The 14,125-nt window shown below is 45.6% G+C and overlaps 1 protein-coding gene and 23 non-coding genes across 24 annotated transcripts in view; 1 reads left to right on the top strand and 23 right to left on the bottom strand.

The window, feature by feature from the left end:
• Positions 1-13,321, top strand: part of LOC133416193 (stAR-related lipid transfer protein 13-like) — a 43,026-nt gene extending 29,705 nt beyond the window's left edge. The window contains 5 exon segments of the mRNA XM_061702940.1: positions 9,017-9,082; positions 9,084-9,281; positions 9,552-9,769; positions 12,140-12,322; positions 12,398-13,321. Of these exon segments, the coding sequence (XP_061558924.1) occupies positions 9,017-9,082; positions 9,084-9,281; positions 9,552-9,769; positions 12,140-12,322; positions 12,398-12,503 (771 nt within the window). The 3' untranslated portion in view covers positions 12,504-13,321.
• trnaf-gaa (transfer RNA phenylalanine (anticodon GAA)) lies at positions 203-275 on the bottom strand. Its single transcript has one exon. It is a non-coding gene; the product is annotated as a tRNA-Phe (tRNA).
• On the bottom strand, positions 553-625 carry trnaf-gaa (transfer RNA phenylalanine (anticodon GAA)). The gene has a single exon. It is a non-coding gene; the product is annotated as a tRNA-Phe (tRNA).
• Positions 744-816, bottom strand: trnaf-gaa (transfer RNA phenylalanine (anticodon GAA)). Its single transcript has one exon. It is a non-coding gene; the product is annotated as a tRNA-Phe (tRNA).
• trnaf-gaa (transfer RNA phenylalanine (anticodon GAA)) lies at positions 934-1,006 on the bottom strand. Its single transcript has one exon. It is a non-coding gene; the product is annotated as a tRNA-Phe (tRNA).
• Positions 1,271-1,343, bottom strand: trnaf-gaa (transfer RNA phenylalanine (anticodon GAA)). The gene has a single exon. It is a non-coding gene; the product is annotated as a tRNA-Phe (tRNA).
• On the bottom strand, positions 1,461-1,533 carry trnaf-gaa (transfer RNA phenylalanine (anticodon GAA)). Its single transcript has one exon. It is a non-coding gene; the product is annotated as a tRNA-Phe (tRNA).
• Positions 1,622-1,694, bottom strand: trnaf-gaa (transfer RNA phenylalanine (anticodon GAA)). Its single transcript has one exon. It is a non-coding gene; the product is annotated as a tRNA-Phe (tRNA).
• trnaf-gaa (transfer RNA phenylalanine (anticodon GAA)) lies at positions 1,812-1,884 on the bottom strand. Its single transcript has one exon. It is a non-coding gene; the product is annotated as a tRNA-Phe (tRNA).
• trnaf-gaa (transfer RNA phenylalanine (anticodon GAA)) lies at positions 2,339-2,411 on the bottom strand. The gene has a single exon. It is a non-coding gene; the product is annotated as a tRNA-Phe (tRNA).
• trnaf-gaa (transfer RNA phenylalanine (anticodon GAA)) lies at positions 2,676-2,748 on the bottom strand. The gene has a single exon. It is a non-coding gene; the product is annotated as a tRNA-Phe (tRNA).
• On the bottom strand, positions 2,867-2,939 carry trnaf-gaa (transfer RNA phenylalanine (anticodon GAA)). Its single transcript has one exon. It is a non-coding gene; the product is annotated as a tRNA-Phe (tRNA).
• trnaf-gaa (transfer RNA phenylalanine (anticodon GAA)) lies at positions 3,216-3,288 on the bottom strand. Its single transcript has one exon. It is a non-coding gene; the product is annotated as a tRNA-Phe (tRNA).
• trnaf-gaa (transfer RNA phenylalanine (anticodon GAA)) lies at positions 3,407-3,479 on the bottom strand. The gene has a single exon. It is a non-coding gene; the product is annotated as a tRNA-Phe (tRNA).
• On the bottom strand, positions 4,123-4,195 carry trnaf-gaa (transfer RNA phenylalanine (anticodon GAA)). Its single transcript has one exon. It is a non-coding gene; the product is annotated as a tRNA-Phe (tRNA).
• trnaf-gaa (transfer RNA phenylalanine (anticodon GAA)) lies at positions 4,490-4,562 on the bottom strand. Its single transcript has one exon. It is a non-coding gene; the product is annotated as a tRNA-Phe (tRNA).
• On the bottom strand, positions 4,679-4,751 carry trnaf-gaa (transfer RNA phenylalanine (anticodon GAA)). Its single transcript has one exon. It is a non-coding gene; the product is annotated as a tRNA-Phe (tRNA).
• trnaf-gaa (transfer RNA phenylalanine (anticodon GAA)) lies at positions 5,013-5,085 on the bottom strand. The gene has a single exon. It is a non-coding gene; the product is annotated as a tRNA-Phe (tRNA).
• trnaf-gaa (transfer RNA phenylalanine (anticodon GAA)) lies at positions 5,203-5,275 on the bottom strand. Its single transcript has one exon. It is a non-coding gene; the product is annotated as a tRNA-Phe (tRNA).
• trnaf-gaa (transfer RNA phenylalanine (anticodon GAA)) lies at positions 5,542-5,614 on the bottom strand. Its single transcript has one exon. It is a non-coding gene; the product is annotated as a tRNA-Phe (tRNA).
• Positions 6,149-6,221, bottom strand: trnaf-gaa (transfer RNA phenylalanine (anticodon GAA)). Its single transcript has one exon. It is a non-coding gene; the product is annotated as a tRNA-Phe (tRNA).
• On the bottom strand, positions 6,339-6,411 carry trnaf-gaa (transfer RNA phenylalanine (anticodon GAA)). Its single transcript has one exon. It is a non-coding gene; the product is annotated as a tRNA-Phe (tRNA).
• Positions 7,231-7,303, bottom strand: trnaf-gaa (transfer RNA phenylalanine (anticodon GAA)). Its single transcript has one exon. It is a non-coding gene; the product is annotated as a tRNA-Phe (tRNA).
• trnaf-aaa (transfer RNA phenylalanine (anticodon AAA)) lies at positions 8,599-8,671 on the bottom strand. Its single transcript has one exon. It is a non-coding gene; the product is annotated as a tRNA-Phe (tRNA).
• Positions 13,322-14,125: the final 804 nt, after the last annotated feature.

Below are 14,125 nucleotides of genomic sequence, written 5' to 3'. Positions count from 1 at the left end.
GGTGCAATAATTACTGCAAAATCACAATCTTGTGTCCTACATGCCGAAACCCAGGATTGAACCAGGGACCTTTAGAACTTCAGTCTGACGCTCTCCCAACTGAGCTATTTCGGCTTGCTATTGTCTTTAAATAGTGCCTGGTTGCAACTCATTTAAGGGCCGAGGAAGTACAAGCTCATAGAACAAACACCTGTGTACTACATGCCGAAACCCGGGATTGAACCAGGGACCTTCAGATCTTCAGTCTAACGCTCTCCCAACTGAGCTATTTCGGCTTGCTAGTGTCTTTAAATAGTGCCTGGTTGCAACTCATTTAAGGGCCGATGACGCAAAATCATTGAACACGACCACAGGTGCAATAATTACTGCAAAATCACATTCTTGTGTCCTACATGCCGAAACCTGGAATTGAACCAGGGACCTTTAGATCTTCAGTCGAGCGCTTTCCCAACTGAGCGATTACAGCTTGGCCTTTCGCACAAGTACCTTTTTGCAACTCATTCAAAGGTCCGAGGAAGTACAAGCTCATAGAACAAATTCCTGTGTACTACATGCCGAAACCCAGGATTGAACCAGGGACCTTTAGATCTTCAGTCTAACGCTCTCCCAACTGAGCTATTTCGGCTTGCTATTGTCTTTAAATAGTGCCTGGTTGCAACTCATTTAAGGTCCGATGACGCAAATTCATTGAACACAACCACAGGTGCAATAATTACTGCAAAATCACATTCTTGTGTCCTACATGCCGAAACCCGGAATTGAACCAGGGACTTTTAGATCTTCAGTCTAACGCTCTCCCAACTGAGCTATTTCGGCTTCTGTCAGCTTTACCAGTGCCTGTTTGCAACTCATTCAAAAGGCCTATAAAGCATGTTAATAGAAAACAACCAGAGGTGCAATAACTCCTGCAAAATCAAATTCCTGTGTCCTACATGCCGAAACCCGGGATTGAACCAGGGACCTTTAGATCTTCAGTCTAACGCTCTCCCAACTGAGCTATTTCGGCTTCCGTGACCTTTACACGTGCCTGTTTGCAACTCATTCAAAAGGCCTATAAAGCACGCATAAAGAACACAACCAGATGTGCAATAACTCCTGCAAAATCACATTCCTGGGTACTACGTGCCGAATCCCAGGACCTTCAGATCTTCAGTCAAGCGCTTTCCCAACTGAGCCATTTCGGCTTGGCCTTTCTCACAAGTACCTTTTTGCAACTCATTCAAAGGGCCGAGGAAGTACAAGCTCATAGAACAAACACCTGTGTACTACATGCCGAAACCCGGGATTGAACCAGGGACCTTCAGATCTTCAGTCGAACGCTCTCCCGACTGAGCTATTTCGGCTTGCTATTGTCTTTAAATAGTGCCTGGTTGCAACTCATTTAAGGGCCGATGACGCAAAATCATTGAACACGACCACAGGTGCAATAACTCCTGCCAAACAAATTCCTGTGTACTACATGCCGAAACCCGGGATTGAACCAGGGCCCTTTAGAACTTCAGTCTGACGCTCTCCCAACTGAGCTATTTCGGCTTGCTATTGTCTTTAAATAGTGCCTGGTTGCAACTCATTTAAGGGCCGAGGAAGTACAAGCTCATAGAACAAACACATGTGTACTACATGCCGAAACCCGGGATTGAACCAGGGACCTTCAGATCTTCAGTCTAACGCTCTCCCAACTGAGCTATTTCGGCTTCTGTGAGCGTTACCAGTGCCTTTTTGCAACTCATTCAAAAGGCCTATAAAGCACGTTAATAGAAAACAACCAGAGGTGCAATAACTCCTGCAAAATCAAATTCCTGTGTCCTACATGCCGAAACCCGGGATTGAACCAGGGACCTTTAGATCTTCAGTCTAACGCTCTCCCAACTGAGCTATTTCGGCTTCCGTGACCTTTACATGTGACTGTTTGCAACTCATTCAAAAGGCCTATAAAGCATGTTAATAGAAAACAACCAGAGGTGCAATAACTCCTGCAAAATCAAATTCCTGTGTCCTACATGTCGAAACGCGGGATTGAACCAGGGACCTTTAGATCTTCAGTCTAACGCTCTCCCAACTGAGCTATTACGGCTTCCGTGACCTTTACACGTGCCTGTTTGCAACTCATTCAAAAGGCCTATAAAGCACGCATAAAGAACACAACCAGATGTGCAATAACTCCTGCAAAATCACATTCCTGGGTACTACGCGCCGAATCCCAGGACCTTTAGATCTTCAGTCGAGCGCTTTCCCAACTGAGCGATTTCAGTTTGGCCTTTCGCACAAGTACCTTTTTGCAACTCATTCAAAGGTCCGAGGAAGTACAAGCTCATAGAACAAATTCCTGTGTACTACATGCCGAAACCCGGATTTGAACCAGGGACCTTTAGATCTTCAGTCTAACGCTCTCCCAACTGAGCTATTTCGGCTTCCGTGACCTTTACACGTGCCTGTTTGCAACTCATTCAAAAGGCCTATAAAGCACGCATAAAGAACACAACCAGATGTGCAATAACTCCTGCAAAATCACATTCCTGGGTACTACGTGCCGAATCCCAGGACCTTTAGATCTTCAGTCAAGCGCTTTCCCAACTGAGCGATTTCAGTTTGGCCTTTCGCACAAGTACCTTTTTGCAACTCATTCAAAGGTCCGAGGAAGTACAAGCTCATAGAACAAATTCCTGTGTACTACATGCCGAAACCCGGGATTGAACCAGGGACCTTTAGATCTTCAGTCTAACGCTCTCCCAACTGAGCTATTTCGGCTTGCTATTGTCTTTAAATAGTGCCTGGTTGCAACTCATTTAAGGGCCGATGACGCAAATTCATTGAACACAACCACAGGTGCAATAATTACTGCAAAATCACATTCTTGTGTCCTACATGCCGAAACCCGGAATTGAACCAGGGACTTTTAGATCTTCAGTCTAACGCTCTCCCAACTGAGCTATTTCGGCTTCTGTCAGCTTTACCAGTGCCTGTTTGCAACTCATTCAAAAGGCCTATAAAGCATGTTAATAGAAAACAACCAGAGGTGCAATAACTCCTGCAAAATCAAATTCCTGTGTCCTACATGCCGAAACCCGGGATTGAACCAGGGACCTTTAGATCTTCAGTCGAGCGCTTTCCCAACTGAGCGATTTCAGTTTGGCCTTTCGCACAAGTACCTTTTTGCAACTCATTCAAAGGTCCGAGGAAGTACAAGCTCATAGAACAAATTCCTGTGTACTACATGCCGAAACCCGGGATTGAACCAGGGACCTTTAGATCTTCAGTCTAACACTCTCCCAACTGAGCTATTTCGGCTTGTAATGACCTGTAAAAGTACCTGGTTGCAACTTATTCAAAAGGCCTATACAGCACGCTCAGAAAACACGACCAGAGGTGCAATGACTCCTGCAGAATCAAATTCCTGTGTCCTCCATGCCGAAACCCGGGATCGAACCAGGGACCTTTAGATCTTCAGTCTAACTCTCTCCCAACTGAGCTATTTCGGCTTCCCTGACCTTTACACGTGCCTGTTTGCAACTCATTCAAAAGGCCTATAAAGCACGCATAAAGAACACAACCAGATGTGCAATAACTCCTGCAAAATCACATTCCTGGGTACTACGTGCCGAATCCCAGGACCTTTAGATCTTCAGTCGAGCGCTTTCCCAACTGAGCGATTTCAGCTTGGCCTTTCGCACAAGTGCCTTTTTGAAACTCATTCAAAGGGCCGAAGAAGCACAAGCTCATAGAACAAATACCTGTGTACTACATACCGAAACCCAGGATTGAACCAGGGACCTTTAGATCTTCAGTCTAACACTCTCACAACTGAGCTATTTCGGCTTCCATGACCTTTACCAGTACCTGTTTGTAACTCATTCAAAAGGCCTAAAAAGAACGTTTATAGAAGACAACCAGAGGTGCAATAAGTACTGCAAAATCACATTCTTGTGTACTACATGCCAAAACCCAGAAGTGAACCAGGGATCTTTAGATATTCAGTCAAACGCTGTCCCAACTGAGCTGTTTCAGCTTGCTATTGTCTTTAAATAGTACCTGGTTGCAACTCATTTAAGGGCCTATGACGCAAAAACAGAGACACCACCATCGGTGCAATAACTCCTGCAAAACAAATTCCTGTGTACTACATGCCGAAACCCGGGATTGAACCAGGGATCTTTAGATCTTCAGTCTAACGCTCGCCCAACTGAGCTATTTCGGCTTCCGTGAGCTTTACCAGTGCCTGTTTGCAACTCATTCAAAAGGCCTATAAAGCGCATTTCGGGAACACAACCAGAGGTGCAATAACTCCTGCAAAATCACATTCCTGTGTACTACGTGCCAAAACCCAGGACCTTTAGATCTTCAGTCGAGCACTCTCCCAATTGAGCGATTTCGGCTTGCTATTGTCTTTAAATAGTGCCTGGTTGCAACTCATTTAAGGGCCTATGACGCAAAAACAGAGACACCACTATCGGTGCAATAACTCCTGCAAAACAAATTCCTGTGTACTACATGCCGAAACCCGGGATTGAACCAGGGACCTTTACATCTTCAGTCTAACGCTCTCCCAACTGAGCTATTTCGGCTTCTGGGAGTGTTATCAGTGCCTGTTTGCAACTCATTCAAAGGCCTATAAAGCACGTTAATAGAAAACAACCAGAGGTGCAATAACTCCTGCAAAATCAAATTCTTGTGTCCTACATGCCGAAACCCGGGATTGAACCAGGGACCTTTAGATCTTCAGTCTAACGCTCTCCCAACTGAGCTATTTCGGCTTGCTATTGTCTTTAAATAGTGCCTGGTTGCAACTCATTTAAGGGCCGATGACGCAAAATCATTGAACACGACCACAGGTGCAATAATTACTGCAAAATCACATTCTTGTGTCCTACATGCCGAAACCTGGAATTGAACCAGGGACCTTTAGATCTTCAGTCGAGCGCTTTCAGCTTGGCCTTTCGCACAAGTACCTTTTTGCAACTCATTTAAAGGGCCGAGGAAGTACAAGCTCATAGAACAAATTCCTGTGTACTACATGCCGAAACCCGGAATTGAACCAGGGACCTTTAGATCTTCAGTCTAACGCTCTCCCAACTGAGCTATTTCGGCTTCTGTGAGCTTTACCAGTGCCTGTTTGCAACTCATTCAAAAGGCCTATAAAGCACGTTAATAGAAAACAATCAGAGGTGCAATAACTCCTGCAAAATCAAATTCCTGTGTCCTACATGCCGAAACCCGGGATTGAACCAGGGACCTTTAGATCTTCAGTCTAACGCTCTCCCAACTGAGCTATTTCGGCTTCCGTGACCTTTACACGTGCCTGGTTGCAACTCATTCAAAAGGCCTATAAAGCACGCATGGAGAAGACAACCAGATGTGCAATAACTCCTGCAAAATCACATTCCTGGGTACTACGTGCCAAATCCCGGGACCTTTAGATCTTCAGTCAAGCGCTTTCCCAACTGAGCGATTTCGGCTTGGCCTTTCGCACAAGTGCCTTTTTGAAACTCATTCAAAGGGCCGAGGAAGCACAAGCTTCATAGAACAAATTACCTGTGTACTACATGCCGAAACCCGGGATTGAACCAGGGACCTTTAGATCTTCAGTCTAACGCTCTCCCAACTGAGCTATTTCGGCTTCCGTGCGCTTTACTATTGCCTGTTTGCAACTCATTCAAAAGGCCTATAAAGGCTCTCCCAATTGAGCGATTTCGGCTTGGCCCTTTGCACACAAGTGCCTTTTTGCAACTCATTTAAAGGGTCGAGGAAGCACAAGCTCATAGAACAAATTCCTGTGTACTGCATGCCGAAACCCGGGATTGAACCAGGTGCCTTTAGATCTTCAGTCTCACACTCTCCCAACTGAGCTATTTCGGCTTCCATGACCTTTACCAGTACCTGTTTGCAACTCATTCAAAAAGCCTATACAGCACGCTCAGAAAACACGACCAGAGGTGCAATGACTCCTGCAAAATAACATTCCTGTCTACTACGTGCCGAAACCCGGGACCTTTAGATCTTCAGTTTAACGCTCTCCCAACTGAGCTACTTCGGCTTCCGTTATCTTTACAAGTGCCTGCTTGCAACTCTTTCAAAAGGCCTATACAGCACGCTCATCGAACACAACCAGAGGTGCAATGACTCCTGCAAAATCAAATTCCTGTGTCCTCCATGCCAAAACCCAGGATTGAACCAGGGACCTTTAGATCTTCAGTCTAACGCTCTCCCAACTGAGCTATTTTGGCTTACTGAGACCTTTACAAGTGCCTGGTTGCAACTCATTTAAGGGCCTATGACGCAACTCTACAGAACACGACCATCGGTGCAATAACTACTGCAAAATTACATTTGTGTGTACTGCATGCCGAAACCCGGGATTGAACCAGGGACCTTTAGATCTTCAGTCTAACGCTCTCCCAACTGAGCTATTTTGGCTTACTGAGACCTTTACAAGTGCCTGGTTGCAACTCATTTAAGGGCCTATGACGCAAAACTACAGAACACGACCATCGGTGCAATAACTACTGCAAAATTACATTTGTGTGTACTGCATGCCAAAACCCGGGATTGAACCAGGGACCTTTAGACCTTCAGTCTCACGCTCTCCCAACTGAGCAATTTCGGCTTCTGTGAGCTTTACCAGTGCCTGTTTGCAACTCATTCAAAAGGCCTATAAAGCACGTTTATCGAACACAACCAGAGGGGCAATAACTCCTGCAAAATAACATTCCTGTCTACTACGTGCCGAAACCCGGGACCTTTAGATCTTCAGTTTAACGCTCTCCCAACTGAGCTACTTCGGCTTCCGTGATCTTTACAAGTGCCTGCTTGCAACTCTTTCAAAAGGCCTATACAGCACGCTCATCGAACACGACCAGAGGTGCAATAACTCCTGAAAAATCAAACTCCTGTGGACTGCATGCCGAAACCCGGGATTGAGCAAGAGACCTTTCGATCTTCAGCTCTCCCAACTGAGCTATTTCAGCTTGTTATGGTCTTTAAAAGTGCCTGGTTGCAACTCATTCAAAAGGCCTATAAAGCGCATTTATGGAACACAACCAGAGGTGCAATAACTCCGTGCAAATTCACATTCCTGTGTACTACGTGCCAAAACCCGAGACCTTTAGATCTTCAGTCGAGCCCTCTCCTGATTGAGCGATTTCGGCTTGGCCCTTTGCACACAAGTGCCTTTTTGCAACTCATTCAAAGGGTCAAGGAAGCACAAGCTCATAGCACAATTTCCTGTGAATTGCATGCCAAAACCCAGGATTGAACCAGGGACCTTTAGATCTTCAGTCTAACGCTCTCCCAACTGAGCTATTTTGGCTTCCATGACCTTTACCAGTACCTGTTTGCAACTCATTCAAAAGGCCTATAAAGCACATTTATAGAAGACAACCAGAGGTGCAATAAGTTCTGCAAAATCACATTCTTGTGTACTACATGCCAAAACCCGGAAGTGAACCAGGGATCTTTAGATATTCAGTCAAACGCTCTCCCAACTGAGCTATTTTGGCTTACTGTGACCTTTACAAGTGCCTGGTTGCAACTCATTTCAGGGCCGATGACGCAAAACTCCAGAACACGACCATCGGTGCAATAACTCCTGCAAAATTACATTTGTGTGTACTGCATGACAAAACCCAGGATTGAACCAGGGACCTTTAGATCTTCAGTCTAACGCTCTCCCAACTGAGCTATTTCAGCTTACGTGACCATTACAACTTCCTGTTTGCAACTCATTCAAAAGGCTTATAAAGCACACTCAGCGAACACAGGCCATTGGTGCAGTAACTCCTGCAAAATCACATTCTTGTGTACTACATTCCGAAACCCGGAATTGAACCAGGGACCTTTCGATCTTCAGTCGAACGCTCTCCCAACTGAGCTTTTTTGGCTTTCTGTGCTCTTTACAAGTGCCTGGTTGCATCTCATTCAAAAGGCCTATGAAGCAGAACACGACCAGAGGTGCAATAACTCCTGCAAAATCAAATTCCTGTCTACGATATGCTAAAACCCCGGATTGAACCAGGAAACTTTAGATCTTCAGTCTCACGCTCTCCCAACTGAGCTATTTCGGCTTGCAGTGGTCTTTAAAAGTGCCTGGTTGCAACTCAAACGGCAACTCAGTTGGTCGCGCGTTAAACTGAACATCTTCAGTTCCTGGTTCTGTCCCGGGTTTCGGCATGTCGTCCACAAGATTGTAATTTTGCAGGAGTTATTGTACCTCTGGTCGTGTTCGCTTGGTATTTTCTCAGCCCTTTGGATAAGTTCCAAGCAGGCACTTGTGAAGAACATAAGCAGAAATAGCTCAGTTGGGAGAGTGTGAGACTTAAGGTCGCTGGTTAAATCCTGGGTTTTGTTGGTGTTTTTGCACCTCTGGTCGTGTTTTGCGCTGCTGCGCTTCATACGGCCTTTAAATGAGTTCAAACGTGGAATTGAACCAGGGACCTTTAGATTTTCAGTGTAAAGTTCTCACAACTGAGTTATTTCAGCTTGCCGTCTTACTCACAAGTGACTGGTTGCAACTCATTCAAATAGCCTCTTAAGCCCAAAATATCGATCATAGAATACGACCAGAGGTGCAATAACACAAACAAAATCACAATTCTGTGTGTTACATGCCAAAACCTGGAATCGAACCAGGGACCTGTAGAGTTTTAGTCTAATCCTCTCCCAACTGAGCTATATCAGCTTGCTGTCTTGTTCACAACTGCCTGCTTGCAACTCATCCAAAGGGCCCATAAATCACAATAAATCCATCAAAATCACCTGTGTGTTGCATGCCAAAACCCAGGATTGAATCAGTGACCTTTTGATCTTCAGTCTAACGCTCCCACACCTGAGCTGTTTAAGCCTGGTGTCTTGTTCACAAGGGCCTTGGTGCAACTCATTCAAAAGGCCTGTAAAGCAATCGATCACAGTCGAACAACCGATCGGTTACTGCCAGGCAATCACATTTCATATATAAACAATGGGATGGATGGTTAGACAACCAATTGACTAGTCGCCAGTCACTCACTTGATGGTCCTCCCACAGATCCCAGAGGAGATGGTGAGCCAGTCCCGTAACTCCTACATGGATGCCGAGCTTGTGGCGCCCTCCGCTGGACGATCTGGGTAAGGCACGCCGGGAGGACATGGACGAGGAGGAAGAGGACGAGGAAGACGAGGAGATTGACGAAGGCTCCTACCACGCTCACGTGGAGAAACATATCCACGACCTTCTGAAGGAGACCAAAGACAAGAGCAAAGCGTGGATATGTCGACCCGCAGGAGAGCACATGGAACTGGCCTCCAAAAAGGTCTCTCTCTTCTAGAACACATGCTGACATAGAAACACACTTTTAATGCTGAGACTCAGGCATTCACACTCATGTTATTGTGGAGCAGTCACACCATTCATAATGTTCTTATTTGAATAATTCGTTCATCATGTTTGGTCAATGCTTTAGAGTCGAGTCAAAAGAAAAGCATTCATTTTCAGGTCATTGTGTACATGGTGAGGGGGTTTTATAATGTATGAATGCTGAAACACACTCGCGTGATCTCACTGGACGCGGTTGTGGCTTCAGGTGGGTGACGGCAACCCTCTTCGGCGGTGGCGCGTCAGCACGGAGGTGGCGGCCACGCCCACTGAGGTTCTGCATCGGTTACTGCGAGAGCGCCCGCTCTGGCAGCTGGAACTGCAGCAGGAAAAGGTCGTGGAAACGCTGGACAAGCAAATGGACGTGTACCAGTACGTCTGTCACAATATGGCACCGCTGCCCCGCACAGACTACGTGATACTCAGGTAAACTCGGCACACTCAGAGACACACAATGGACTGGTCACCACACAGTCACAAGGCACTATATATAGGCAAACAATGCATTGGTCGCCAGTTAAAATAGAGCTACAATAACCACAGCCTATGTGTTTTGTGCCGAAACCCTGCAGTGTAACGCTCTCCCAACTGAGCTATTTCTGCCCATTGACATGTAAATTGACTAGGCACCAGTTATAAAATACAGGTAGAATAACTGCAAAAAGTTATACTCCTGTATTACAGTTATATAGTGCTTTTTCAAGGAGTTCAAAGCGCTTTACAATTGCACATTGTTCATTCACTCCACTGTCACACCCGAGTGGTGGGAAGCCACGGATCTCCTGAAGTCTGACAGAAGTGTGGCTGCCATTCTGCGCCTACAGCCCCTCTGACCAACACTCAACATCCAACCGCGTTCATTTTCAGCCAATGGGGGTTAAATGTTTTGCCTACAAAAACAACATGCCACAAAACACCCCACAAAGGGTTTTGTGCTGAAACCCAGAATCGAACCCGTGAATTCCAGATCTTCAGTTGAACACTATCCCAAATGAGCTATTTCAGCTTGCTCATGGGAGAGTTGAATAAAAGTAATAAAAGTCATAAAATAGAGGTTCAATAACGCAATAAAACCTACCCTTTGTGCTAAAACTAGGGACCTTTAGATCGTCAGACTCACATCTGAACTATCGCAGGCTGTCATGCTGTGCAGCTGTGGCCAATAGACTTGTCGCTAGTTAATTGTGGCAGTCAATTGTTAGTCTGTACTCTGATTAACTGATGATGAGCCCTTTGTTTGTCTATATACAGTCGGTACGGAAAGTATTCAGACCCCCTTAAATGTTTCACTCTTTTTTATATTGCAGACATTTTCTAAAATCATTTAAGTTCATTTTTGTCCTCATTAATGTACACACATCACCTTATATTGACAGAAAAAAACCTGAATTGTTGAAATTTTACAGATTTATTAAAAAAGAAAAACTGAAATATCACACAGCCATAAGTATTCAGACCGTTTGCTCAGTATTTAGTAGAAGCACTCTTTTGAGCTAATACAGCCATGAGTCTTATTCGGAATACCATTCCTTGCAGATCCTCTCTCGTTCTGTCAGGTTGGATGGTGAATGTTGGTGGGCAGCCATTTTCAGGTCGTTTCAGGTTTCCAGAGATGCTCAATTGGGTTTATGTCAGGGCTCTATCTGGGCCATTCAAAAACAGTAACGGAGTTGTTCCGAAGCCACTCCTTCGGTATTTTAGCTGTGTTCTCAGGGTCATTGTCTTTTTTGAAGGTGAACCTTCGGCCCAGTATGAGGTTATGAGCACTCTGCAGAAGGTTTTTGTCCAGGATATCCCTGTACTTGGCCGCATTCGTATTCGTATGCAGCTGGAAAACACACCCACAGCATGATGCTGCCACCACCATGCTTCACTGTTGGGACTCTATTGGACAGGTGATGAGCAGTGCCTGGTTTTCTCCACACATGATACTCAGAATTAAGGCCAACAATTTCTATCTTGGTCTCATCAGACCAGAGAATCGTATTTCTCACCATCTTGGAGTCCTTCAGGCGTTTTTTTAGCAAGCTCCATGTGGGCTTTCATGCGTCTTGCACTGAGGAGAGACTTCTGTCGGGCCACTCTGCCATAAAGCCCCGACTAGGTGGTTGGTTGCAGTGATGGTTGACTTTCCAGAACTTTCTTCCATCTCCCGACTGCATCTCTGGAGCTCAGCCACAGTGATCTTTGGGTTCTTCTTTACATCTCTCACCAAGGCTCTTCTCCCCCAATTGCTCAGTTTGGCCAGACGGCCAGCTCTAGGACGGGTTCTGATTGTCCCAAACATCTTCCATTTCAGGATTATGGAGGCCACTGTGCTCTTAGGAACCTCAAGTGTAGCAGAATTGTTTTTGTAACCTTGGCCAGATCTGTGCCTTGCCACAATTATGTCTCTCAGCTCTTCAGGCAGTTCCTTTGACCTCATGATTCTCATTTGCTGTGACATGCACTGTGAGCTGTAAGGTCTTATATAGGCAGGGGTGTGGCTTTCCTAATCAAGGTCAATCAGTATAATCAAACACAGCTGGACTCCAATGAAGGTGTAGAACCATTTTGGATGATTAGAAGAAATGGACAGCATCCGCGTTAAATATATGAGTGTCACAGCAAAGGGTTCTGAATACTTATGGCTGTGTGATCTTTCAGTTTTTCTTTTTTACAAAATGGCTGCAATATAACAAAGAGTGAAAAATGTAAGAGCGTGTGAAAACTTTCCGTACCCACTGTATGTCTTGTGACGGATTGGCGAGCAGTCCGTTTTTTTCACACGGTCTTCACGTTGACGCTCCCCGTCAGGTCTTGGCGTTCAGACCCAGTTAAAGGCTGGTGTGCGTTGGTGTGCGTGTCGGTGGATCACGACGGCGGCCCGCGCACGGCGGCGGCGGTGCGGGGCGTCGTCCTGGAGTCCCACTACCTGCTGGAACCCTGCGGCATGCCGACCAGAACCAGACTGACACACGTCTCCAGAGTGGACCTCAGGTACGAGAAACGGCCCCTTTCCGCAACCTTCAAATTTGTTCAGATTTAGTTAACATTTTCTCTTGCGGATCGCAGGGGGCGCGCTCCGGAATGGTACAACAAGGCATACGGGCACCTGTGCACCAACGAAGTGCAGAGGATCCGAGCCTCGTTCCTTAGCACAGTAGAACCCGGCCAGTAGGACCTCGACGCTGGGCCCTGGTACCAGATCACGTCCACATACTGTAGTGCTGAGAAAAGAGCACTTTTGGCAGACTGATTGTTTTTAGGCTTCTCACACTCAACTCATGCTGGGTGATGCCATCGTGATGATCACAATGACCCACCAGCGGAGCTTTCTGGACTTGTCTCGACCAGAAAAGGTGAAGGAGAAGTGAAGAAGAAGAAGGAGAAGAAGGAGGTTCCACATTTCATTGCTGTCATGTCTGAGACATTTGATCATTGCACTGCTTCTGGGAAGCATGGTGTGTGGGTGCGCGCGTGCGTGTGTGTGTGTGAGAGAGAGGTAGTTTGTGTTTTGAGAGTGTGTGTGAGAGTGTGAAAGCGGGTGAGACTTTTTGAGAGAGCGCGAGTGTGAGAGTGAGCGAGAGAGAGATGGTGTGAATGTGTTGTGAGAGTGTATATGTGAGTTTGTGTGTACAGGTGTGTACATGTGAGAGCAAGAGAGAAAGCAAAAATGTGTGTAGGGGTTTATGAGTGTGTGAGAGAATATGTGCATGTGATCAGAGAGAGCGTGTGTGTGTGTGAATGTTATAGTGTGTGTTTGAGAGAGTGCATGTGTAAGTGTGTGTGAGATAATTTGCTTCTGAGAGTGTCTGTGTTTTGTTAATAGGTTTTCAGGGTGTCGCGATCATATTGATACGCCAACAATAGGAAGCAATAAGAAACAAACACTTTAGTGTCTTTCGTGCTGCAGGAGGAGCCAGCGTCGCCATGGTGATGCTATGATACATTAAAAGGTGCCATTTCCAACACAGAATTGTTGTTTTTTAAATAAAGTGATGCAAAAAATGAAAGCTCATGTTCGTTATTCTGTACAGTGGAATGACTGTATTTGTGGCATGCCAGTAAAGGCTTAGCTGTTGCACGAAAAAGGATTTAAATTTAATGGGTGAAAATCTTAACTATTAACTACTAATAATAACTATTATTATTACATATTAACTACTATATATATATATATATATATATATATATATATATATATATATATTATATATATATATATATATATATATATATATATATATATATATATATATATATATATATACACACACACACACACACATACACACACACACACAACACATACACGCTTGCACACGGCATGGTGGGTGACTGGTTGGAGCATCTGCCTCACAGTTCTGAGGACTGGGGTTCAATCCCGGCCCCACCTGTGTGGATTTTGCATGTTCTCCCCGTGCCTCCGTGGATTTTCTCCGGGCACTCCAGTTTCCTTCCCCATCCCAAAAACAAGTGCGGTAGGTTGATTGAAGACTCTAAATTGCCCTTAGGTGTGAATGTGAGTGCGAATGGTTGGTTGTTTATGTGTGCCCTGTGATTGGCTGGCAACCAGGTCAGGGTGTACCCCGCCTCCTGCCTGAAGATAGCTGGGATAGGCTCCAGCACTCCCGCGACCCTAGTGAGGATACGCGGCTCAGCAGATGGATGGATGGATGGATATATATATAATATATACACACTTTTCCATGTCAGCCTATCTCCTGCATCCTCCTCTCGAACACCAACTGGCCTCACGTCTTCCATCACGACATCCATCAACCTTCTCTTTGGTCTTCC

This window comes from Phycodurus eques, chromosome 17, assembly GCF_024500275.1.
Source record: "Phycodurus eques isolate BA_2022a chromosome 17, UOR_Pequ_1.1, whole genome shotgun sequence".
NCBI lineage: Eukaryota > Metazoa > Chordata > Actinopteri > Syngnathiformes > Syngnathidae > Phycodurus > Phycodurus eques.
This window is presented reverse-complemented; position numbering and strand designations above follow the sequence as displayed.